Consider the following 25,000-nt stretch of genomic DNA (forward strand, 5'->3'; position numbering starts at 1 on the left):
TGTGAGGAACAGATTCGTTGGGTGCCCCTGGAGGTGCACTTTTAGAATCTTGCGTTATTTTAAGACGATCTTAGCTTACAACTGTCAGCAACAAAAAAGCTACATTAGTGAAATTTAGATCAGGTAAACGTACTCAATTCAACATAACTAATATAACCAAACAAACTTTTGCAGCTGATGTCTTTTTCTGAGGTGAAATAGACCTTGAAAAACGACGCATATTGGTCTAAAAAAGAGCAAATACTTGTAACTTCTCACGTACAGATTTTTTTTGTTTTTTGTTAAAATGGACAAAAATCAGGAAAGGAAGTGATCTACACAAAGAAAAATGGGGGTCACGGAGCATTCAAGAGAGTAAAATCGCTGCGAAGTTTTCAAAGCGATTGTCTATTCGCACTGTCACGCCATTGCGTGACATTTCCGAGAGGACCTGGGTCCACAGCTATCCCACAATGCCACATGCTTTCACGTTCCATTCTTGTGGATAATGTTTGCACCTTTGGCATCGATTTACCTTCGTGGTCTGCGATGCATGACGTGTGCGTGACATGTGCGAAAAAATGCGTAATAGCAATGGGCGCGAATGTCCTTAAACATTGTTACATATGGGCAGCCCTAGTAGAGGCAATTGATTGAAAGGTGTTGCCTTGTCAGCCTCTGCTGAACCAACACGATCCTTACTTAGGAAGAGATGACTTTGGTTGTTCTCAGCTCTCCACATACGATGCGCTGCTTGGAAATCGAACCAGGGACACAATAGGGAGTTTACAGAAACGACGACAGCCACAGCAAGGACACCGCCGAAAAGCAATAATATCTTTGGTCAAAAAAGGAAAAGTAATCGTGTTGCACAGGTCCCTATCATATCAACAGGTTTCTGTAAATCAGTGCACGGCGACAAGTTTGACCGGAAATCCAGTAGCTCCGCGAATACGGCCGTTTCTCATCGCTCACCGGGCACGAGTGAGATTAGACTTTCTCAAGTCCAGTTTCGTGTGTTTTGGTGTAACATAATCCTCGCGACTCTGTCGCTCGCTCGCCGCAGTAAGAGGTCGACTTGTGCGGAAGTCTAGGAAAAGATATTGGTGCATTGAACACCCATCCTCCCAACCTCACTCCACCCATGGTGAGATTTACTGGGCTTGATTGTTTCAATTTTTTCTTTTGTCTTACTGTGTATTCTTGATTAATCTAGCGACCATGTTTCTTTTTTTCTTGAGAACAACATGTTTTATTAGTACACTAAATCAGAATACAAGAAACTATAAATAAGTATTTGAAGGTACTGACCTCCAGAAATAACTATATAGAGTCAAAAATGCCTGGAGGTCATGGTTTCACTTTTTAGATACGACATGAAACAAAACAAAGGAAAAAAAAGAAAATGCTTGTTACACAAATATAATTTAATTTCCGGATAGAGAAATACCAACCCGGTCGTTATTTCTTTACCAACATGGCCTTCTTGACGTAGTGTGGAAATGTCGGAATTATTTAAGCGCCGACTTTCTGGGTGTATTTTTCCAGTACAAGGCCAGGGATCGTTCTCTCGTGGAAGGACTGGACCGATCTTGAAATGAAGGGTATGCCAGCTATTTCATATGATTGAAACTTCATAACATGGTTGATTCACTTCAACCACGAGAAATTAACGAAACTGGCCTATTGTTTCAATAATGATATAGTAAGTGTAACTGTATACCTTTTGCAGGGCATTGAAGGACCTATAGAAAAACTGCTTTCGTTAATTACATTTCTTTATGCGGGGGCCAGCTGAACAATTAAAGTGAAAGTGCTGGATCTTGGGAGATCTAACCAGCGAATAATTTGTAGACTAGAAACGAAATGATGATGCAAGGCTGGCTGTATAGCTGTGAAAATAAGATCATGAATCATATATATCTCATCAAAATTCCAGAAAGTAGTCGGCCTTGTGGACTACACATATAAATAGACGAGGTGTCATATTTGAGCAAGAATCGTTAGTCGGCATTAAAAGACTTTTAATCGCGCAAACAGCAATTCAAACCAGCTGATGGAAAAAGCGTTCTTGGGGGTCTCTGTTCTCACTGCTCAGAGGTCGCGAAGAGCAGTTAAAGAGGTCTGATCTGAAAGATGGAAACTACTTGTGCTTTGAACTTTTTCGATTTCATATCTTTCCTCACTTGTTTCTTGAGCTCAGGGGGCTTTCCTTTGATCAAAATTGGCCGGGCAGACCCTGGCCATCCCTTTGCAAAGAAAATGCAACAATTTGAAGGAATACTTGCATGATAATTCCTTGCATTCTTCTGGAGGAGTATATATATAGTCCTCAAAGTGTGTTCATTCTAAGGCGTTGTGCGTGGAGTTAGTCCTTCCAAACGCCCGGTCTGGCCTGTCAGTTCTGTCAAATGGAAAGCGTCCTTAGACTCAATATATGAGATTGAGTGAGTATGGTAGCGGTATTCAGTGGGTAAGAACGTTAACGCGTAACTTCATTTCCCTATCGACCGAGACCTCTAGACGTTTGCCTTCCTTTCTTTGTGTTCCTTGTACATGTCGTTTCCGAGTATCTCCTCGTGCATGTTTCACATTGCACACTACAGCACCACACAAATTGGCATCTACAATCGATTTCCTTGCGTTTTTCCACGGTTTTAGGCTTCATCTTGCAAATGTTGCACATGGACCTGCAACGCTTTGTAGTTACATCATCACTACTACAAGTTCTTCCTAACATTCCTGGATACCCCAAGATGTCATTTTGCTCGCAGAAGTCTGGAGAGTCTTCAAGAAAAACGAGCTTTTTGTCCATCTTGTCTGATCTTAATTCGCTGTTGGTAGCTTCTCTAAGCTTGCGGTCCACGAAAACAGCTTGCAGTGCACTACGGTATTTGAGCTTAAGTTTTGAGCCAAGGAGAGCAAGAGGCCGGAGCTGACGCCAGCAAGTTTTGAGATGACAGCCACCAGTTACGCCGTGACACTTGCATTCTCTCTTGAAACTCAACCTCACAACCTGTTAAACAGCCAAGTAAAAAACCGTTTTTAAAAGTAAAATGAAAGATACTTCAATTTCCGTCAAATGTTTTCTGATATTTGTTAATTTTCAGTTTCTCACAATCTGTTGCCCGGTCGCTCACCCCTGAGTTTAAAATCCTGGGGCCCGTTTTTCAAAAGTCCCGAAATTGTACGGATCATTTTCGGGTGCCACAACTGCCTTTACATCTCAAGAACGGAGAGGATTTGAGTCGTCAAACTTCACAGTCATTTTTATTTTTGTTACCTTAAAAACAAGCGGTTGGCAGTTTCACAAATGGTTCGGACCCGAGAAGTTTTCGGGACTTTCAAGAAACGGGCCTCAAGAACGGGATTAGGATTAGGGTCATCATGGGCCACGGGACGTTGGAAGGAACAGACCCTTATAGGAAGTAACGACAATCACAATGATGCTAACCTTTCTTCCAACTTCATTGTTGTGCAAATTGAACGCCGTTCTAGCGTCGTCTCCATTCTCCAACTTGGTGATAAAGCGGCTGGTTTCCATCTCAGCAAATCTGATATTATCACTGCATCCGCCCCATTGCCAGTCACCATTTCCTTGTCGCTGTTTACCCTTGTCTGCGCAGCCACATCCAGGGATTTTGCTTAGTCTGCACTGGAGCAGGATCTCGTGAATAATTGCGGCAGTACTGATGGCATGAATGAAAGCCGTCTCACGCGTGGCTACAAAACAGATTGAAAGTGTCAAACACGAAGAGGGCGGCGCCTAAGGCACATACCGATGCAACCTCGTTCCCAGGGCTTTTTTTCGCCGAAAAAAGTGCTGGCAACGAGGTTGCTGATGCGGATAACTAACTCACTTGTCAATCAACTGTGGACGCATACAGCGCTCTGTGTTAAATTGTGCAATAAAAAAGGCCATAATGCCCATATAAGATCTGAATAGTTGTTCTTTTTTTCTTATTTCTTCAGTCACTTTTCTCGCCCTATACATAATATATTTTTGTGGTCCCGTCTCTGTGTTGCTGTTTATCGGTCGCCATCTTGTGCTATCAGTCGTGCATTGAATGAGTTCGAATAAAAGCGCAGATTGAAGCGACCTCGTTGATAGAGCGTCTTCGTGTTTAAGACAAAAGCCTGTGCTACAGGAACCAGCTTTAGTTTTTTTCTTTTGTTGAAAAGCTATTGTAGATCAAGCCTTGAATCGATAATCTGTTTATTTATGTCCACTCATTAGATTATTTAACAATTATGCCATTAGTGCGTGTTGAATGGGAGACGGTAAATAGCCAACGAGGCGCTAAGCGCCGAGTTGGCTGTAACCAGTCTCGTATAGACCACTTTCATAAATGGCGACCAACTTTACATTCTTTTGTATTTATGTTAATTTTAGACCTACTGCCCTCGTTTTAAAACAAATATTCTTTTGAAATGTGCTCGTCGTAGCGAGGTTAGTAGGGCTTATTAGCATTAATTAAAACAAAAAAATAATTTATTTGGCCGCCATTATGAAAGAGGTCTATACAACAACTGCGAATGGAATGACTGTTTTAGTAAATTTTGAATTCTGAACGGACACTTGGAATCAGTTTCAAGCTTGGAAACACTTGACGGAATCCAGGTCATACGGTATATGAGCTGATGACCGACATTGAGTGAACCGATTAGAAAGTTAGAAACGCAATATCAGAGGTCGGAAATTTAATAATATTGTATATCTGACCAGACAAAATAGGCCTTCTTCCCTCTCCTTTCCTTATTATTGGACTTAATGCAAATGTCAAATACACCATAATGAGGGATACATGAAGTAGCTAGTCCAAGTGGCCTTATGTCACCCCAATTGCGCGGCGCAAATTTTGTGCAGGCGCGAAAGCCCTAAGATTTATCAGGCGGCGTAATTCCCCTCGCAGCGACTAACTTATTGTTTGTCTGCACTCACTTTAGGGGGACTCTTTCATACCCGAGAGGAATCTCTGAGCCATTGCGAAGAAGACGTCAGCAAATGATGACCCAATTGAGTTCAGTATCTACTGGATGCCTTAGAAATCGCGCGTTAGTTACCTTCCAATTAACACCTTGAGTCTAATTTTCAACAAAAGAGAGGCAAAAGAGTTCTAGGTTTCACGAATGAAATTTATCAACACTGCTAAACAGATCAATTTAGACAAGAAAAACAGTAGACGGAGCAAAATGCTTGATCTTCGCATAGTTCATTAATTTTTTAATGGCTATGAAATCTTAAAACCTTCAAAAGCGAGAACATTGTTGTCGCAATCGATGTTGAATTGACCGTGACAGTGCACAACCTTTTTGTTTTCGCTTCGCACGGATTTGCAAATTAGTTGAGCATAATTTAATCTAAAGATTTGAATGGTTATCTTCTCGAAAATAGATGTGTTTTGTGAACCGTCACAGGCAAAAATACAGACAAAAACATGAAACAAAAAGACTTGGGATATGCGAGACACTGACAGGTCTGACTTACTGGGCCTCCTCAAATAGAGAACATGGAAGAAGCAGTAACTCAATTATTGGGGGGGGGGGGGGTGGGCAGAACTTCGTAACCTAGAAGTCTCGATCTCTGATGGAATGTGGCCCAGTTTACCGTATTGTCTACTTTTAGAACGACTACTGCTAGCCGGATTTTTGCGGGAACAAAACGTCGCGGAATTGCCTGCGTTCCGCGCTCGATTTTGCATTTAGCATTAGCACGAGCAATCCTTCAGGAGGCTGTGGACCAATCAGCAGCGTTGCGGTTATTAGGCCAAATCTGATTGGCTATTATTTGGCGGGACCTATATTCTAAATTTAGATAATACCGTAAAGTGATGGGCAAATGCCAAATGAGAGAGATCGACACTCCTGGGTTATGGACTTGTGGGGCGGCTAATTTGGTTGCATGACCCACCTGAGCAAATATTATAGAGATTAATCATGGCGTTTACTTGTAACAGCAAACGCGAAACAGTGGGCTGCTACTTGTCACAAATGTATGATAATTCTCTTCTTCTAACTCGTCTGATACCTGCTGCTAACACGCAAGAAATGGGCCCATTTCGACGTTTGCCGTACTAGTGATGCTTAATTAACCTCTATTAATAGCTTTCGATGGTTTATCGCTTTTGATCAGTAAAACAACGGGACCGCCTCTCGAGATTCCCGGAACTTTCCGGCCCTTTTTCGGATATTGCAATTCCCTCTGTATCTTCGGAAAATAGAGCTTTCCAGTCATTAATTAAACTCCACAATAATCATTTTGCTTATCTTAACTAGCGGATAGCAGTTTCGCAAATGACTCTTCGGGCGCGAAGAGTCTTCGGGACCTTTCGAGAATCACTTATACGGCGAGTCGGTATTCCAAGTTAGAGGACAACGATCGTGTTATACAAAAAGATGATCCAAGTGTTTGATTAATCTTACCACGCGGTAGGACTGTCTTGACGAAAAGGGGGAGCTCTTTATTCACCTGCCTGTTATCTAGTATACAGTTCCATATCTCGCTCTTGAAGAGTTTCTGACATTCCTGTATGGCTCTCTGAGTTCCTTCTTTCACTATACTGGACAATATAGGATAAGCCTAAAATGAACGAAAATAGCACGGTTATATTGAGCACGACCAATACAGAAAGCTCTCATCAGCTCACTCAGCTGCTGAAACAGTCTTTAGCTACATGTAAGCCACCGACACACGAGGTAATGTTATTGGTCCAGCACACCTTCAAAGTTAGGCTCTTCTTCCGATTTCGATCTGTCACTGACATCGAGAGAGAGATAAATTGAAACAAGCGACAGTAAGTAAGAGCTTTCGACAAATAATTATTATTTTTACCACAATTGCTTGTAATCTCGCAACCTGATTGGCTAATTTGCCGTTGTCGGTAAGAGTCTAGACAACGCTGCTCGCATCATGCTCGCGTTAATCTGTCAGTTCAAGGTCAAAGAAGAGTTTTAGTGATGTACTTTATTCCATTTTATATCTGAAAACGAGATCATTCACATTTTCATCGAAACACGCCAGGTTGGCTTGGGACAAGACTCGGCAAAATACGGCAATGCAACCAAGAACGGACGAACTTCAAACAAGATCCACTCCAACAAATTAACTGTAGGAGCTTTAAAAAACTTCTGAAAACACAAGCTAGTGATATTTCTCCCTAGTTTTACGAGAACTCATTGCGATTAGGTGTTTATAACATAAGAGCAAAATTTTCTTGTCACTGTCGAGGCACACCGAAAAACATCTAGGCAAACCGATTTAAAAAACACTGTTCGTTCGTATTTTAGAGCAAAACAAACAAACAAATCAACTTTCTCTTCATCTCCAAAAGAGTACAGGTAATTGTTATTTCATTCCTGAACAAAGGAAGAACCAATTACATCACCTTTTAAAAATACGCATCCACTTTAAATAACGCATCCGTAAAAATAACAAACGGTTTAGTGTCCAAGGAAAGTATTCGTGGAGTAACTTCTTCCACTAAGTATGAGCTATTACAGGAATTCTGTTTGGTCGTTGTCGTACTCTTTAGCTCTCCTTTCGTTTTTGTTCTAGACATAGGTCCTCCAGGCATCATATAACCTTATCAAAGCTTCTAAAGGTATGCCAAAAATTGCAATACAGAGAAAAAAGCAGCTCTAAGCAAATGAAAATAAACGCTCAGCTTTAAGTTTATATCTTTCCGACGCTTGACTTGAATAACTGCGTAGCCGCCAGTGTCGACCACAGATATCATGATATGTCAAACTGGATTGAAACCAGCGAAAAATGCTGAAAGAAAACATCTTCCAAACTCTTTTCCACCTGAACACGAAAAGCTTTCAATTTGTAAGAACTATACTATAACTATAGTTGACGTAGTATGGCCGTGTAGCCGCGTAGAGCCACAGAAAGCGCGCGAAAAATGAAGCCTGGCTTATGTTCCGGTGAGTTAACCTGGGTTGAGCCCGCAATGCAACGGAAAACCAGTACCTGGTCAGCGGTCAACTTAAAAAAACACAGCTGAACTTGGTGAGCTCTAAGCTTGAGTCCGCGATATGGTTACGTGATACTGATCAGCGGATACCTTGTTTTGACAGGTGTTAATTGATCAAAACATGTACGTCCAATATCAAAGATGTATGCTGTAAACTGGTCACATTGGCATACATGGACGGGTGGACGTACGTACGTACGGACGGACGATGACGTCATGGCTATAAAGCCAAAAAATTTTTTGCATCGATGGGTTACCATATTTTCTGAGCAGTTCCTCAAAACTAGCGGGGACGTTTCGCGGGGCTTCTAACGCCAACCTTGAAATAGTGAGAAAGGGTCTAAGCATCGAATAACGTTCCAGCGTCAACATGGCACAGGCTACAGAGAAGGTAAGCTGTAAATTTTTATTTTCCGCATCTAGTCTCTTCTTCAGGGGTGGCACAGTCGGTTAGTGCGCGGTGGTTGGTGCAAGTTGTCCTGAGTTCGATCTCCGGATCTCACATCCTTGTTTCGACTTCTTTCCTTTCAGTGTAGCTTAAGTAGCTTTAAATACCCTTAAAACGGAGCACTGATGGAAAGAGGGGGGTAAAATGAGCGCACCGTTGGCTTCCTGGGAGAATACCCTCTAGAGGGTAAAGGAATTACCGACGTTAAATAAGGTGTACCTTTACCTTTGTTATGAAGAATGGCGTACGCTTATTTTTATACTTTGAATTATTCATGTGCACGTAAAGTTGTCGCTTGGAAGTATTCGAACGGCAGCCAGCGTAAAGGCCGTGCAAAGCATATTAATTAAGAGTATCTCATGGATTACAGGAGGAACTCAACGAGACCATTTGAAGAAAAAAAGCTAAGATTGTCGTTTTCTGTGCTTCCTGATCGTTTTATGGCCATTAAAAGCAACTTTGTTTAACATAGCACAGCCAAATCTGTTCGGATTGTCTAGCCTTGAATCTTACTTGCATTGCAGAACGATTCAGGAATCTCATTTCATTTTTGAACGATTCTGTTAGCAATTGCAATGAAGTGCAGAAAACCTTGGCAGCTAACGCTTTTGTCAGCGATGCAAAACAATCACTTTTAATATGAACTTGGCAAAATCTTCACAGGGGACATGCCAGTGGGGACTGTAACGCTCAAGTTTTACCAGAGGGACGGGGGAAAGTTTAAAATGTAACACTATGCAAATTTTACATCCCCTTCTACGTCCCGGTGGTGGTGGGGGGGGGGGGGGTGGTTTTAATGTGCATTAGAGGTCAAGGGGCTTAAGAATGGTACTCCATTCTCACTCCGCCCCATAGACTCCAAACGAAAAAAAAAGGAGTAATAATTTTATTTTCCTTAAGTACCTTAAAATATCTCTAGTGTTCGACAAAGATAAAAATTGTCTCCCTATGGGATTTAATAAATCAGGAGGATTGTTATTTGAAATCCAAATGTGTCTTAGATTAGCTTCCCAATCCACTTTTAAGGATTAATTTAATCAAGCAACTATTTCCTGTTTTCAGAATTTGTTGTCCTTTCGGTATATTTTGTCATCAATTCACTAGCCTGCAAAGCAGGCGTTTTTTGATTAACGCTTGTTGAAAGTGGTTTTCGAAGAACTTTCGTTAAAAGGCCGCCATAATGGAAGAATCTCCCTCGCTCTTTTTTTTCAAACCCATCGTCCTTTTCCCTGAAACCATTTCGTAGTTCGCCCCAGCTCTCCTTACAATACAATACATACTTAATTGACCACTCCCCATAGGGGCTTTTCAGGGCCAATAAAAGACAATCAACGAAACAACAACAACTGCTGAGAAGCTTAACTGGCCAGAGGGAAACGAGTTTGTTGTTTACAAGTGTGACCAAGAAGTTGAACACGGGATTACCACGAACAAATTCAACGACAGGTCAGAACGAGTCTTGAACATCCGGGAACTCCGGACCTTAGGTCAAACGACCTAAACACTGGGCCGCTCTGCCTACTACAGGTTTTTCGTCCAAGATGGCGCCATAGAGAAAATGGAAGGACCAATCATCACGGTTCGTGACCCCAGCGTTGCAATAGAAAAATTCGATTGCTGGAACCTCCATAAAAGCATTTCGGTATATTTTTCCGCAACTTTCTGTTAAAAAGGCTAAAAGGATTTTAGCGGGATTTCAATGAAATCATAGCCCTTTCCCCGTCAAATTTCTATTTATGGTTGTCGGTATATTGTCCAACATAAAATCATAGCGTTTGATAAAGTTTGGTCGCTGGAAATCCCGGAAATTAAAGTCTTACGCAATAGACCTTTCCACGGTTTCTCACGCCATGTTGGTTGGGGAGGCTGAACACAGCTTCAAGGACAGTTGTGGATAGCGAGAATACCTCTCAAAAAGCACTTCTCTTTAGATTATTTTGTTAAGTCTGGCCATCAGAATCAAGCTATAACGCCCGTAAACGAAATTTGTAAATTTCATATAAACTCTTACAATCAAAACTATGCAAATTCCCGCGAAATTTGAAGCGACGTAAGGAGATTTCTAATATCCAATTTTCAGACTTTGCAACCTTGTGCAATGATCTAATTTCCGTTGAATGAATGATATTAACAAAATAACTAAAAATATTTTAAAACTTTTCAAATCTGCCGCCTTATAGCAGAGATACAGGGGTTGGAATTCGGCAAAAATCCCATACATTCATGTAATCGAGGAGGCGTTTTCCCCCCTACCAATATGGCGTCAGAAACCGTGGAAAGGGCTATTCAACTAACTGATTACTCGTTGGCTACGTCTTCTCTCTGTTTAACTAACAAAATATTTTTGCGCTAAACTTATTTAGCTTCATGTAAATGTGGTTTAAGGGGCATGGAAAATAAATTTAACCTTCATATCACTTCGGGATCATCACCAGAGTGAACCGGAGTTTGTTAGTTTAAAGTTGTGGTATGGGTTGAAGAGCACAACTAGGTGGACACTCTGTGACATTTATCATAAACCCTTGTACATCTGAAACGACTCTGTAGCAGCCACCTTGAGGCCTAGTTTGTGAAAATTCAGTGACACGCGATAGTAAATGTATTTACAAGTGGAATGAGGTCTGCGTCTAAGAGGATTTATGCAATTATCTTGGGATGTGAAAAACTATAACCTTTCAAGTACTGAAGTTTGCCTAGCGAGCCTAAGTGCTGAATTCCTTCCGGTGCCTCCAAAAGAAAGCGAATTATGTTTAAAAATAACTATGGCCACTCATCAACCCACCAGGATACCAAAAACAAGTTTGTTACCCTAGAAGTGAAAGAAATGAAGTACTTCCTGTGATGATATTTGTATACTAAGTTGTCCTACCTTTTGCTCAAGAGCTCTCTCCGAATCTCTTTTGGCTCTGTTGATAGAAACATAAATATATGGATTTTTGAGAGACAATGTTCAATGATATTAAATCGCTCAAAGATATAACATATCAGGAGCCATAATCAGAACATATGAGTCCTGCCGAGTTAATTCTTGGTATACTTTTGCTTTTGTGTTGATTAGAGGGAGATATAATGCCGGTAATTGTTACTCTGTTAGCAGTCCTATCAGTCAAGCCGCCTTGCTTTAGAAAGCAAAACGTTACATTTCACCCTCTCCCCATTCTGCCCTGAGCTCTTCGGCTCGCTTGCGCGAGTAACTTAAAAGGGACTGCTAGCAGTCTAAGTAATCGTTGTTTTCTTGGTTTGTTCTGCAAATTAGGACACTGCAGTTTATTTAGACAAGAGGAAATACAAAAATCTTCTTTTTTTATATAAACATTTAATAGCAGCTTCTTCATGCTTTTTTTTACCCTGCGAGCAGTTGGTTTCTCCTACGCTTCCCGAGATAGAAACCACTGCGACCAACCGTTAGTTTGTTTGGGTGAGCCGCCGTCCAGCGCCCGGGACGCATTAATTAATTTTGAACTGGTAAAACGAGTTAGTAAACTTGTTTTTGAGCTACTGTGTGGCGATTTCCCGCAAAATAAGACAAAGTGGTGTCAAATACATCACGTGGGGTGTGACGTACGCCGCACATGCTCGATGTAAAATCAAACGGTTGCTCGCAGTGGTTCCTTTCTCGGGAAGCGTAGGAGAAACCAACTGCTCGCAGGGTAGCATTTTTTGAGGTTTGAGCGAGCAAATCTTTACGGTTCGAATTGACTGATATTTCCGCTGGGAAGTAAGACTATCAACAAGGGGTGTATTCCAACAAGGAAGGTATTTCCAGTTACAACAAGTATTTCCAAAGAAGCTGTAAAAGCCGATTTTGAAGCGGCTGTTAAAATGCAAAAATACAAAAATCTTAACTCAGTTACTCACAAGAACATTTGTTGCGCAAGCAACCGCAGAAGCCCCTCTAGAGTTACCGATAGATCATGGCTAGTGTGTTGCGGGAGTTGACTTTGTGCCAATGTTGACTCTACCCCAATGTATGATATATAATTACACAAGTGGATTAAAAGCCATTTTAAATTATATTAAAGGGAGTAAATGGTTGCGGTTTTTAATTTTGCATGTGTTTTTTCCCTGCTGGAACTTTTTGCGGATCAAGAACCATCCGCAAAATCCGCAAAAATTAAATCCCGCAAAAGAAAAATACTACATGGTATATAAAAGAAACCAAGTAAACAAACTTTGCTATTGATAACACGTGACACTAAAAGGGCCCCTGCTTCCCGCGCGAAGAGTTCCTATTTTCGTCGTGGTTAGTTAACAATTAGACCCGTAGCCCGCAAGGGCTATGGGTTAATAGCCCATGAGGCGAAGGCGAATGGGCTATTGACCCGTGGCCCTTGAGGGCGAAGGGACAGAAAAGGTAATAATAAAGTTAGAAAATGCAAGTTGAAGAAATATTTATTTGGGAATAAAACGAAAAGAAAGTGTCACGCTTTTCGCTACTAGAGGACTATTACTAATAATCCTCTAGTAGCGTAGCCAATCAAAATGAAGGATTTGCATTAGTCCACTGGTTGGGTGATACTAATATTGGTTAGTATACAAGCAGCTTCAGTCTACGAAAACAAACCTCTTTTAAAAGAATATAACATAAATCTCGGAAACAACGAATCGTTTTGCTTTGGATCCGTTGTACAGTTCAGTGTTCACTTCAAAATTCACGTGCTGACACGGCTTATCCATTGATAAGTCAGAATTATCGTTCCCTCAGAAATTGTAGGAACAGTCGTTACTGACTCTTCAAGATTGTCAGACCCACTCAAGATGAAGTGCAGTAAGTGCAAATTAATTATAGGCCTGAATGCACGGATTTACGCTGTTCTGCGTCGTCATTTTCCTTCCTTATTATGGGCGTTTGATGATGACAAGTTTTACCTATTTATTATGTACTCAACATAATATCGCGTTTCTCATTGGTCAATGAACAACGCATAAATATGTTAAAGCATGCAATACGGAAATTGTTTCAGCGATGGAGTAGTTTTTTCTAAGCATCAAACAAATAAAAAAATGAATCTACTTACACGTGCGCTTTGTGATTTATGAGCACGAGTGATATTTTGAAAGCTAGCCAACGGCTTGTGCAATTTTGAAAACTTTCTACCTGCCCACTCAGCATAAATCACGAAATTCTCATCACCTTGAAGCGTTCAACTCTGGTTCAGAGCTGGCGTTTTTTTGAGTTTAAAAATTTCCATATTTGGATGTAACGTAGCTCTTGCATTTTCCCGCGCGTGCAGCATCGATCTTATTCTTGTCCATATTTGGGCATAAAATTGTTGTCCTAAAATCCCCAGCTTTGTTCCAAGGAAAAGAGTTGCAAGTTACACGCTTCAAGGTAATGTGTTTCTGATTCGTGTTAATACAATTCCCTTTACTTATTCCATTAGGAAAGCTACGTTGTGTGTACGGTCCTCTTTCTATCTAAAACTCAGACTCCAACCTTGAAAGTCCGGGCGATATTCAACGTGCCCGAGAGCACTGCCCTCTGCATCTTTTGCAGTACGTCTGTGCTTCTGCCTCCCACGAGCTCGCACTTCGTGACATCCAGTTCCCGTGACCACCCCCCGAGGGCATCCATTATGATGTTATATTGCTATATTACCTCGCAGCCTGGGAACTGCTGTCTCAGTTCCCAGCAAAGGGGTCCGTACTTAAGGGTCTTCTCCTCATCCTTTCTTTTTTCGATTGTTAACCCACGGGCAACTCATTTCCAGAGTCGCAACTCTCTTGCACTTATGATTTACAATACGTGCATCCACCCTATTGCGTCTGACCTCTTGTTGATCGGCGTATATAGGGACATCCTAATAAGCTTTAACGTTCTCTAACTGATACACAGGCTTGGGCTTGTCGGGTGAGTACCAGGGTGGTATCTCGTCTATAAGTCCTTCATCGTACAACAGCTCGTAAAACAGTACCTTCAGCGCTGAGTCGTGTCTTATTATTGATATTAATAATAATAATAATAATAATAATAATATTATTATTATTATTATTATTATTATTATTATTATTATTATTATTATTATTATTTAGTCAATTAGTCACTAAAGGAGTGATTGCATAATCGAACTTTGTGTAGCCTACAAGGTTTATCACCTAACCCACCCCATGCGCCAGTATGGAACCTAAATGCCAAAAGCCAACACTCAGTAATCGTCATCTTACAAAAATTATTGGATTTACAGCATAGAACTTTATCTTTACGGCAATTCCTTTCGTTCCGTTAGGCTAAACTCCCGAACATAAAAAATGAAGCTTGTATTAAAGAGTTAAGTAAGTTACTTTACACAACCTTTATAATCGTGTATCACATCTTGTTACGGTCCTCATTAACTTAAATATTGACCTCTTCCATAAATCTTCAGAAGTAAAAAGCCGAAGAATTTTTCATTAGTTTGGTCAAAGGTCGTTTGAAAAGCAATAGACTGTAGTCGTAAATTGTTAAGTTAGTGGCATGAGATCTCTATTTTTAACGAAGGCTACTCGTTAACCAAACTCAATGCTATCCTTCCGGCTATCCTTATGATTTCGATGGGATTTATCCTTTAAGAGTGATATAATCTCTCTGTCATTCAACAAAACTGAAGAGATATGCCGGGGGTTGCACAGCGTTCGGTAGTACGTTTGCGTTAGCGAAAACAAAAATAAGAGTATTTAAATTCATGGTTGATAATTAGAACTGACATGGCATTTCGCGAAATTTAGTTGAAAGCATAATTATAACACATATATGAAAGTACAGTTATGACAACGAGTTCTTTTTCGAATTATAATATTAAATAGAATTTAAAATGGCGCCACATAATTAGATCATGTATTGTATAGTTCTTTACTCCCAGTTTTGCGAAGGGTCTAATTGACGTTAGAAAGCGTAGGACTTACTTTTCGTAAATGAAGCAACAATTCGCGAACTTTCTCATGGAAAAAAAAAAGGTCGAACACTGGTTTGAATCTCATCGTGTGACATAGAGGGAAAGTTTAAAACTTGCGAAAATCGACAAACTAAACGCAAGTGGAAGCATGAGTTAATTGTGCACACTTACTCAATTGTGCTGTACACGCGATGTTCCGAGAGACATCGGACAACAAAGACGAAGAACACACAGGCCAGCTTCATGATCCGCTGTAGTCTAATCAGTTGACTGCGTAATAATGGCTGTGACCCTTTTGTCTTCCTTTATTTGTGTGAAATAGCTAATCCGCTGAAAATAAAATTAATGATTGTTACAATCGATCACGTTAAATTGAATCAACTGCGGATAGGGCACCGGCGACGGAGAACATGACGGAACAAACGAGAAAGTATAACAGTATAAGAGACAAAAGAACAGTGACCTTGTCAAGAGGGTTTTGGAGACATTATAAATGGGTTAAAAACAACTAGATATTCGTAAATTATTAGCATGCTCACCTTAAAGACAGGACTCTTAACTTAACTTAGTGATAAGAAAGAATATCTAGCGTAAATATCGAGAGATAAGACCTCTTGTAGCAAAGTACTCATCCCCTTTGGCATCACAAAGTCTGCAGATTCCGTGAATAAGACTGATACGCTCTTACGGTCCGAACAGGGGATAACCGGGGTGAAAATCCTTGCGGTATATACCGAGCGCCGAACAGGTCTTTGGGTCCGTGAGCGAATTCAAAAGTTCATGTGTACATCACATCAGTTTCGCCTTGCTTACTTTTCCCTCGCACAATTATGTGAGATAGATAAGCAAAGTAACTCAATTAATTTTAACTTTAACTCTTCAAGGTTGTTTAGACTTGGCTGTTCAGTGGTTTTTGAAAGTCATAAGACAAGGAAAGAACTATAAACCACGCCCTCCAATGAAATACTGACCACATAGAAGTCACGAGGTCATTCGACATGATACAGGGTTTCATTGTATTCGTAATTTAACTTTTTTTTACTTTAAAACGTTTCTACTAAGAAAAAGCAAGTTGAATTGTATAATCTTCGCCTATCGCGGTTGACCAGTTGATTTATCGATGCGATGGGACTCATACAGAAATCAGACTAAATATCTCGCGAAAGAATTTTGACTCATCATTGTATACAATTACACCTGAACAGTAATTAACTTTAAAGGTTTTGGTGACGGAAGCCGTTGGCCTTTTTCCTCACCGAAAATGAGATTTACTTGTTATTCTCAAGGTAAGAAGATTATCCTACAGCGTTGTGTCCACGCCCTTCCTTGCATTTATCTCTAAAATGTCTAATGCATTTATGAACTGAAGGTTCACGTGCTTTAATGACAATGTTGTTTCCGGTAATATGTACTTTTTATCTAATAAGGGAACCTGGTGTCGCAATTTCCGATTTTGAAAGCCGGATATGCACAAGTTTCAAGAACTCTTGAGAATTTGCACTTTGTCTCTTTGTCTGCATATGATGAAATTGAAAATGAATCGCGTATTGATTTAGTAAGGTTTAGTAGGCAACAAAATTAAAATCAAAACCCTTTTCTTGGATTTGATGGTTGCATACGTAATCCCACAATTCTTTCGCCACCTTTGTTTGCACGATAACTGAAATGAATAACGATACCTCGATCATGAGCCCGCGGTTTGAAGTGCGACCTATAAGTTTAACTTCCAATTCCTATTCCACAATTAATCTTTTTTTGTTCGTTTAAAAACATGGCTCTTTGATTCTCATATCGGCAGAGCCGCAGAAGATACTGCTTAATTAAAGGGAAACTGTCACGAGATGCGCATGCACTAGCGTCTTGTGAAAACTTGAAAAGTGTTAGGTTAACTTTTTTCAAGTTGAATCGACAAATTCAAAATGGTGTCCACTGGTAAGGGCCACGGTGGACAAAGGAGACACTCCGGCGAATATACGTGACTCACGCGTGAATCCATAATAGCGGCTAGAATTTTCCGTGGGCTCGAGAGCAAACAAACTCGAGCATGCGTAGCTCATGACAGTGCGCCTTTAAAAGCTTACTCCTTTCAAAGACAGGTAGATATGGGCGTTACGCTAATCAAGAAACTTATCATAGCTTATTTGCGCTCATTCATAATTAACCGTAAAGCAAGTTTCAATTTCGCCTGTTGAAAACGTTTTCAAGCTAAACGGAAAAGATAAGGCTTGCTTCGTTTAAAGCTAGCTCAAGTCAAAAGGGAAAGAATCCTTTGAGAAAAGCCACCCTTTATCGGAGAATTACTAAATTTTGTTCTCAAAGCTAGCATAAGATTAATCAGGCTTTGAATAACTGCATGAACGCAGATTAGTTTCTGGTTGTATGCGAGTTTTTGAGCCAGCGGTTTTTCGTATGATTACTTTCTTTCTTGTCTACTGTGGAGCCCACTGAATTGTCGGAGTAGGAATTTGCTTTCGGATTGTTAAAGCGCACGCCACATCCCTATAAACCGATTAACTGTAAAGGTAGGTTGAAATGTAGAGAACGATTAAAATTTATGTTTAGTTGGATTTAATTTAGCCCTAAACAAGGGATTATGAAGCCCAACATTATCCACTGACCAGACTAAATAACATATTAATTATCTTTTCCGTCAAGGGAGAGTTGAGAGTGCAACCTCTGTCAGCGGGCCGAACTTGCTTCCACAACGCTTCGAACAACGAAAGTAGAGTCTTACCATTGGCTCACCGCGCACTTGTTCCCACTCTCGCCGGTGAAAAGCCCTGGGAACGAGTGGAGTGTTGCAATTTGGACAGTATGTGTTCTCCACTAACTATAGGCGTAATAAGTAGCCGGTGGGGCAGGGTTAGGTGATAAAAGAGTCCAATGATTCAGCGCAAGTGAGAGTGTATGAGCGAGCGAGCGAGTGAGTGAGTCAGTGAGTCAGTGAGTCAGTCAGTCAGTAAGTGGGTGGGTTGGTCAGTGAGTGAGTGAGGGAGTGAGGGAGTGAGTGAGTGGGTGGGTGGGTGAGTGAGTGAGTGAGTGAGAGAGCGAGCGAGTGAGCAAATAAGGAAGTTAATGGTTGAGTGAGTGACTAAGTGAGTGGGTGGATGAGTGAGTAAGTAAGTCAATGAGTAAGCGAGTCAGTAAGACAGTGAATGAGTGAGTGAGTGAGTGAGTAATCAGTAAACAGTAAACAGTAAATCCTTATTGCGCCTAACTCTCCAAAGGGAGGTATCGGTCTCGTTACAATAAAGGTGATGATATCTACTAGAATAACTAATTAACTAAAAGATCATACAATTACTTGTAATACAATTGGTATAAAATTATTATTTTTGATTATCTTGCATTTAGGATGTCTTTTCTCTTCTGAAACATTAAATATGTCTATTTACCTACTATCTTTGAAGTGGTTTCGTTTTCTAGGGTAAGTAAATACCGTATCTTATCCTCATCATTAAGGCTTTTGAAAGCAACATCGTGTGTTGAAAGTAGAGAATGGGGCTCATTTCTAATGTTATCGTACCCTGGGCAATACATCAAGAAGTGCCGCTTGTCTTCTATATAGCCTCTATTGCAGACTAGACACGTTCTTCCATCTACTGGGATTGGTGCACCTCTATTTTCGTATTTCCCAGTCTGTATTCGCGAGCTATGAACCCCCAGACGCAATTTTGTCATACTTATTCTATGTGCTGGGTTTCTGATAGTTTTGAGATAGTCTTCCAATTGGTAGTCGAATTTGACTTCTTTGTGTGTAAATTTCTCTCTAGAGCCTTCGGAAGTGTTGTTGCGAGCCTTCAGCCAATCTCGAATGTAGTCCTTTTTAAGCTGTTTCTTTATGGAGGAACGAGCGTTATTGATGTGTAGTTGGCTTGATGTATTGCTTGTAGGGTGCATTCGTATAGTTTCGTCATTACTTAATACATCAAAAGTGAGTGAGTGAACGAGTGAGCGAGTGAGTGAGTGCAGATGCTGGATCTTTTTTAGTCCCACTACAATTACGGTGCTCACAAGGTTTAAAACGATGCCGGCTATGACAGCCCCTCCCTGCCAATCCTAATTTCTCTATCGTATCAAATGTTATTACAACTCATGAAAAACGACTTTCATTGAGTGGCCACGTACTGGTAAGACGCATTACACCTTAATACTAAAAATGGAGCTAAAATCTCTAACCACAACAAACACACATCACAGTCGGCATTGTTCAGTTGCCGGTTTAACAATGAAATATAGTTTCTTTTAAAATTTTCGTTCTAAGGTATTCAAAAGGATTTGTACTTTTATCCTGACAAAAAAGCCAAACACATCAAAGTAGGATTTTGTGCAAGAAAAGATTATCGAAATTATTTCCTGAGGTGGCAGCTGAGGAGGAGAACAACATGGCATCATACTTCAAACCGCTGAAATCAGTAATTCTGGGTCTTCGCTTTCCGAAATGACTCTCTCTTATAAAAGATGTTGAGGAAAAAAATTAGTCGAAACTGTGAACTTAAATAAGACTTGCTGAATTGCGTGTGCCTTGGCAAAAGTCTTTTGATGTTTCCGCGTTAATCTTCTGTGGATTAACAATAGTTAAAATGTTTTCTTTTGTACTTAAGAAAGTTTCCTCCATGCTGTGGGAGAGCATATAGGCGTCATTATCCATTTGTATTCTATCTTTGAATAGAAGAAGTATTTCTCTTAACCTTCACAAACAAACTTAATCCGGTAAAAATGACCTCGATTTCACAAGCACGAGACTTCCCCATAAAGAGACGAAAGTCACAGAAAGAGATTTTCGTTCGTCCGTCAACAGCACGTCTGAGTTGTCAGGATTGATTTTGCTTATGGTTCTAATTCTCAAAATTTGCAGACTCCGATATTCTATAAAGCTATCCATTCCATTTAAAAGCCATGGTTGCCACATTTTCTATACTAAAAGCCTCAAAATCGTACCAACCTCTTCGCATTCCGTGTTTTGTCACTCTTAGGTCATGCAGTTTCACAAAAGAAAAAATGTGCGATTTTTGTAAGAGTAAGCCTTATCTTCCGAGGGGATCTACTATGGAGCATTAAAAGTACATAGGCAGTCCGCGCAATTTCCGCTTTAGTTGTAAGTTAAGTGGTTAATTTGACACCTTTTGGAAAGATCCCAAGACAACCGCAAATTATATACGAAAGTGAGGAAATTAATTACTGTTGTACTCACCTAAAAGTTTATAGATGTCATGTCGTTACAAAATGGGTGACAACTTCAAAAGCACAGTGATTAATTTAAGTACGTTATCAAAATCAAGTGTCAAGCCTTTGCATGCAGGCATGTGGACACTGAAAGATTAATCGAGCTTAAGAAAAAGTGCTGTCATCTCGCAGTATTTGGCATTATTCCTCCCTATAAAATTTCTAAATTGTTTTATCTCTAATTGGAAATTTCTCTTCAATATGAAACAAGCAGCGAAAGGTCGACAGTCAGTGCATGGAAAATTTGTCTTCCAACATGCATTGGTATCATTGCCATAGTGTTTTGGCCAAGGCAAAGCTTGTTAAGAAGTGCTAACTTAATGAAAGAGGGATCTAATTAAAGAACTAACAGTAGAGTTCTTCAGTGGAAATCATTAAAGAAATGACTTTAAATCAGTGAGCAACCAGGGCAAAATGGCTCAGATCAATGCACGGCCATAACTGAATCTGATGGAGGCTATTTGTTGACTTCGTTAGTTTCGTGTTCCTTGTACGGAAATAGACTTGAACTCTTACTAAGTTAATGGCCTCCTTCTAACATTCCATCTTTAAATATATCTTTTAAACATTTATTATGTGTGGCTTTTAATGCTGTGTTTACAAGTTGACAATTTTCTTCTGGATGATCGACGTTTTATGACGTGAAAAGGTCATAACAATGGTTCATTTGTGAAGGCAGTTGTTACTAATGGAAAACTGACATCAGATTTGCATTAAACCACGAGAGTGCAAGTTTCTCAAAATTAGCCATTTAACCCACCTGTCAGTGTTGCATAATCACTTTTGCAGTTCCTACAGAAACCGCCAAACTTTAGGGAGGAATTACAAGGCTATGTATTTCTGTCACACGACTAACAATGCCACTTAAAACGCAAGAAAAAATGTACAAAAATCATGCGTGCATACCTCACATCTACATCGACAGTTGCTTTCAATCTTCCAGACATACAACAAGAGAGGACTCTGAGCGGTATTAGTTTAAATGAGGGGTAAACAAGTTCATTCGCCATAAAAAATCGTTTGTCTTATGGTTGATTGGAAGGCGCAGAGGATCAGTGCTACAAAAATTTAGCATCTGTCAAAATACGTTTTATTAAAACGGATTATAGCAGGTTACGAAATAATGGGCATAACAAAACGCACCGGACCTGTTGGGTGGGGGAAAACAAATGAAGTGAGAAGAGAGGGTCTAAAAACAATCTAAAAGCTTCCGCAGACTAGGTACTGCATCGAAATTTAATACTAAATGCTATATGGAAGAGAGTGGACCATGTGGCAAAATCAGACTATGGATATAAAGCCCATACGGGAGTTTTCACATCCTGCATTGTAACGCCCTGGTGGAACTCTAATTGGAACTCTGGATTTTTACCTGGTGGTAAAAATCCATGGTCATTAGCAACAATAAGGCAAATTCATTACATTCGTATCTGGAACCCAAATATTTGTTAAAATGATTAGCTTCTTTTTAAATGGCTTGTTAGTCCAACGCGGCTTTAAAATGCCGGGTCTAACATGGTCATCAAGAATTCGCCACTTATTCGGATCTGGACCACGCGCGAGCAACTTCCTGATTACGCCTCGTTAACCCTGAGTCGTAAGTCATAAGCCCCATCAGCTAAAATAAATCGGCCCTGAAAAATTCTCTGCCGTTCAATTAATGGACAAACAAAAATGAGAAGAGGGAGGACTGAATCCGAATCTTACAAAGAGCAGCAAATGTGGGAAGGGGAGGATTGGGCTGAGTAATTTCGAAAGCCATACACCTTGTCATTTTAGTATTCTTTTGTTTGCTTGCATATTAGCCCTTCTTGCCTCGTTCGAGGTTATATGTTCTTTTGAATTTTTAGTTTACGAACGAGGCAACAAGGGATAAGCTGCAATCAAACAAAAACAAACTGAAAAAATACAGCCATTAATATTTTGGAATAAGGTGTGTACACTCGGATGCCGGGTAGAATTTTTTGACAGTGCAACGTTACATGATTTTTAATCACTTTTAGATCTGACAAACTTGGACATAAGGAAATAATTCGATGAGTTTATTCGTAAATCATAATCAATCCGAGTACCTCAGACGCCAAAAAAATAGCAGAAGAATTCTTTGGCGGCCTAATTTGGGCTATAATTGGATAAACCATGCTCTGTCTTATTGCGGGCAGGATTTAAGTCATTTTACAGGAATAACACCCCTTCCGTGGGGACTCCTGTCGAGGTTGCAAGTCTTACCCTTCCCCTTCCCACCTCATTTTGGAGAGAATTACGAATACCACAGATGAAAATTAAACATGAGACAATGTCTTCAGGGAGGTTTTGTGGTCGTTGTTTCCTTCATGTGTTACAAAATGACATAAGCCCTTATTATCTGTCTTTGTGGTTTGACACGTCTTCTTTTGCCATTTCCTGCATGCCGAGAACTGCTGCCGTACGCCGTGAATTGAAAGCGGAAACTTAGCTATAGGCCTCATGCATGGTTATAAATTTCTTTGAAGGTCCGTATATGAGGCTATTCGGAATATGAAAGACACTGTTTGATTTGTTACACCATATACCCTAGCTTGAAATATAGCTCATTCTGCTTTTTTCAAGGAAAATGATATTCAAGGCAAGCCAGTTCAACGAAAATTTAATTCCACCATCCCCCCCACCCCCACCACCCCCCCCCCCCCTTTCAACGCATTTTGTTTGAAAATGATTAGGACCACACGTATTGCCAAGGGCGCAAACACGCTACTCCAAGAACTAGGAATCCCATTGGTTTAGAGGCAGGTTTTAACACAACCCAGCTCAGATCTAGAGGTTTAATCTTATTACAAATTTCTTTATCCATTGTCAAAGTATGTGGCTTAGGTAAAGTTATCTTTTTACATAACTTTGAGTGATTTCGTATTCAAGATGAAAAGTACTGTGAATGTTTCGACATTTGAATATATAACACAATTTTGGAGGTCTTTTCAGGCAGCCTTTGGCCGCTCAATTAACACACATTTTTTCGAATTGATCGTACTCAACAAACATTTATAGAAAGCTTCCAACGTCTTTGTACGCGAAGGAGTTTTTTCACAAGTCAGTGTTTTACACAGGAAATCATTTCATGTTTTATTTTACTCAATAAAGCTTTACCTAATAATGTTTTTCAAGATATGGCACACTCGAAGGCACAACTACACGCAAAAAGGCTTGAGCCATTCTTCGTGAAAAATATAACTATAGTAAATATACACTGTTGAATCCATACTGATATAAGTTTTATTGCCGAGTCAACCATTTCAACAATCCTAAGTTTTTTTTAATGCGACTATGAAAGACAATGTACAAAATGTCTTTTTGATTTCATCATTTAATTTAAGTTTAGTTAGTGTTGACACAGAAGCGCGTGCAGTGTTTAACAGATTTAGCAGGAACAGATTTGCGCCTGTTGGTCGGTCCGGAATTTTAAAGACACTTCAAGTTTAAATAACTGCTCGTGGTAAAGAGTTTTGAACGTACCTTCGCGATCTATCCGTCGTTGAAGATATGTAGATAAGACGGTTTGCCAGTCGCGTTTCTAACCCTTTCACGTACCAGCCTACGACAGTGAACTTCTTCTTAGAGAGTAAGTTAATCTATCTTGTTTTTTTTTTTTAAAGTTAATTCTACTTCTGGGAATGTAAAAACTGCTACATAAGCTGTTAACACTGTTAAATGTCAACGACCAGATAAAAAGATTCTCGCCGGTAGGTAAATGTCAGTCCTCTATATTCAATGGCACCACGCTGCAACGCCACTTCAATAGTGTAATTATCTTCGCTCGCGGTATGATTGTATCAACAATTAAACATAATCCTAAAATCTCATTGGCTACTTATTGGTTTTATGGCTGGGTTCGCGTTACTCCAATTATTTTTCGCGCGAGAAATAATCAAGTCCCTATATTTATACGTTGCTTTCGAATAATTTCCTTCTCCTAAAATTGGAAGATTTGTGGACATTTAAACTAATTACTGTCGCTTCATTTTAATTAATAAATTTTCTTGTTTCTTGCAAAAGCAACATGTCGGCCTTTGTACAGTTTAGAATTGGTCTTACACGAGTTATCAGTAAGTAACAGATGATTTACTTTCCACGCCCAGCTTAGCTGTCAAGCAGATCGACACACCGGATTGTGGGCCTTCGCTCTGCGAAGTTAATATTCCAGCTTGTGTAGATCTAGCCTTTAACATATCAATTGATTGATGAACCATTTACAATGTTGAAGTGGTTCCTGTCGAATTTCTTTTAAATCTATCGTTGTAGAGATATTTGTGGCATGCTATGAAACATCAGCTGAGTGATTAAGATGTTTTGTTGAGCAGCCATCGCGACGCAAGAGATTAAAATGACGCCAGATGTTCCGTCGTAATGTCTGGATTTTTCAAAAAATGGGTGTTTGATTTGAAAGGGTTCTTGGGAGGGATCCAATTGCACGAGTTGCAAATAAACGAGAAAATGACCGTCATTAGTATGACTTAAGGACCGTG

At 40.0% G+C, this 25,000-nt stretch overlaps 1 protein-coding gene across 3 annotated transcripts; it reads right to left on the reverse strand.

Moving 5' to 3' along the window:
• Positions 1-1,216: 1,216 nt before the first annotated feature.
• LOC138003792 (protein Wnt-8b-like) lies at positions 1,217-24,122 on the reverse strand. 3 transcript variants are annotated; one of them, XM_068850029.1, is made up of 6 exons: positions 23,991-24,122; positions 15,447-15,605; positions 11,273-11,309; positions 6,403-6,559; positions 3,434-3,702; positions 1,217-2,995 (listed from the first exon to the last, which is right to left on the reverse strand). In XM_068850029.1, exons 2-6 carry the CDS (start codon positions 15,518-15,520, stop codon positions 2,483-2,485), a joined length of 1,050 nt encoding a protein of 349 aa, XP_068706130.1. In that variant the 5' UTR covers positions 15,521-15,605; positions 23,991-24,122; the 3' UTR covers positions 1,217-2,482. The 3 variants fall into 3 exon arrangements, with proteins under 3 accessions (XP_068706130.1, XP_068706129.1, XP_068706128.1); XM_068850028.1 differs by lacking the exon at positions 23,991-24,122 and adding an exon at positions 21,408-21,549; XM_068850027.1 differs by lacking the exon at positions 23,991-24,122 and adding an exon at positions 15,815-16,196.
• Between the last annotated feature and the right edge of the window lie 878 nt (positions 24,123-25,000).

The sequence above is a fragment of the Montipora foliosa genome, chromosome 5 (genome assembly GCF_036669935.1).
Source record: "Montipora foliosa isolate CH-2021 chromosome 5, ASM3666993v2, whole genome shotgun sequence".
Classification (NCBI taxonomy): Eukaryota; Metazoa; Cnidaria; class Anthozoa; order Scleractinia; family Acroporidae; genus Montipora; species Montipora foliosa.

Bases quoted from the DNA above. Each gene is read 5' to 3' on its own strand.
- LOC138003792 (XM_068850029.1), bottom strand. From the start codon at position 15,520: ATGAAGCTGGCCTGTGTGTTCTTCGTCTTTGTTGTCCGATGTCTCTCG. The intron at 6,560-11,272 runs GTAGGACAACTT...CGTTCATTTTAG, and splicing joins AGAGAGCTCTTGAGCAAAAG to GCTTATCCTATATTGTCCAG. The intron at 2,996-3,433 runs GTTAGCATCATT...GCTGTTTAACAG, and splicing joins ACAATGAAGTTGGAAGAAAG to GTTGTGAGGTTGAGTTTCAA.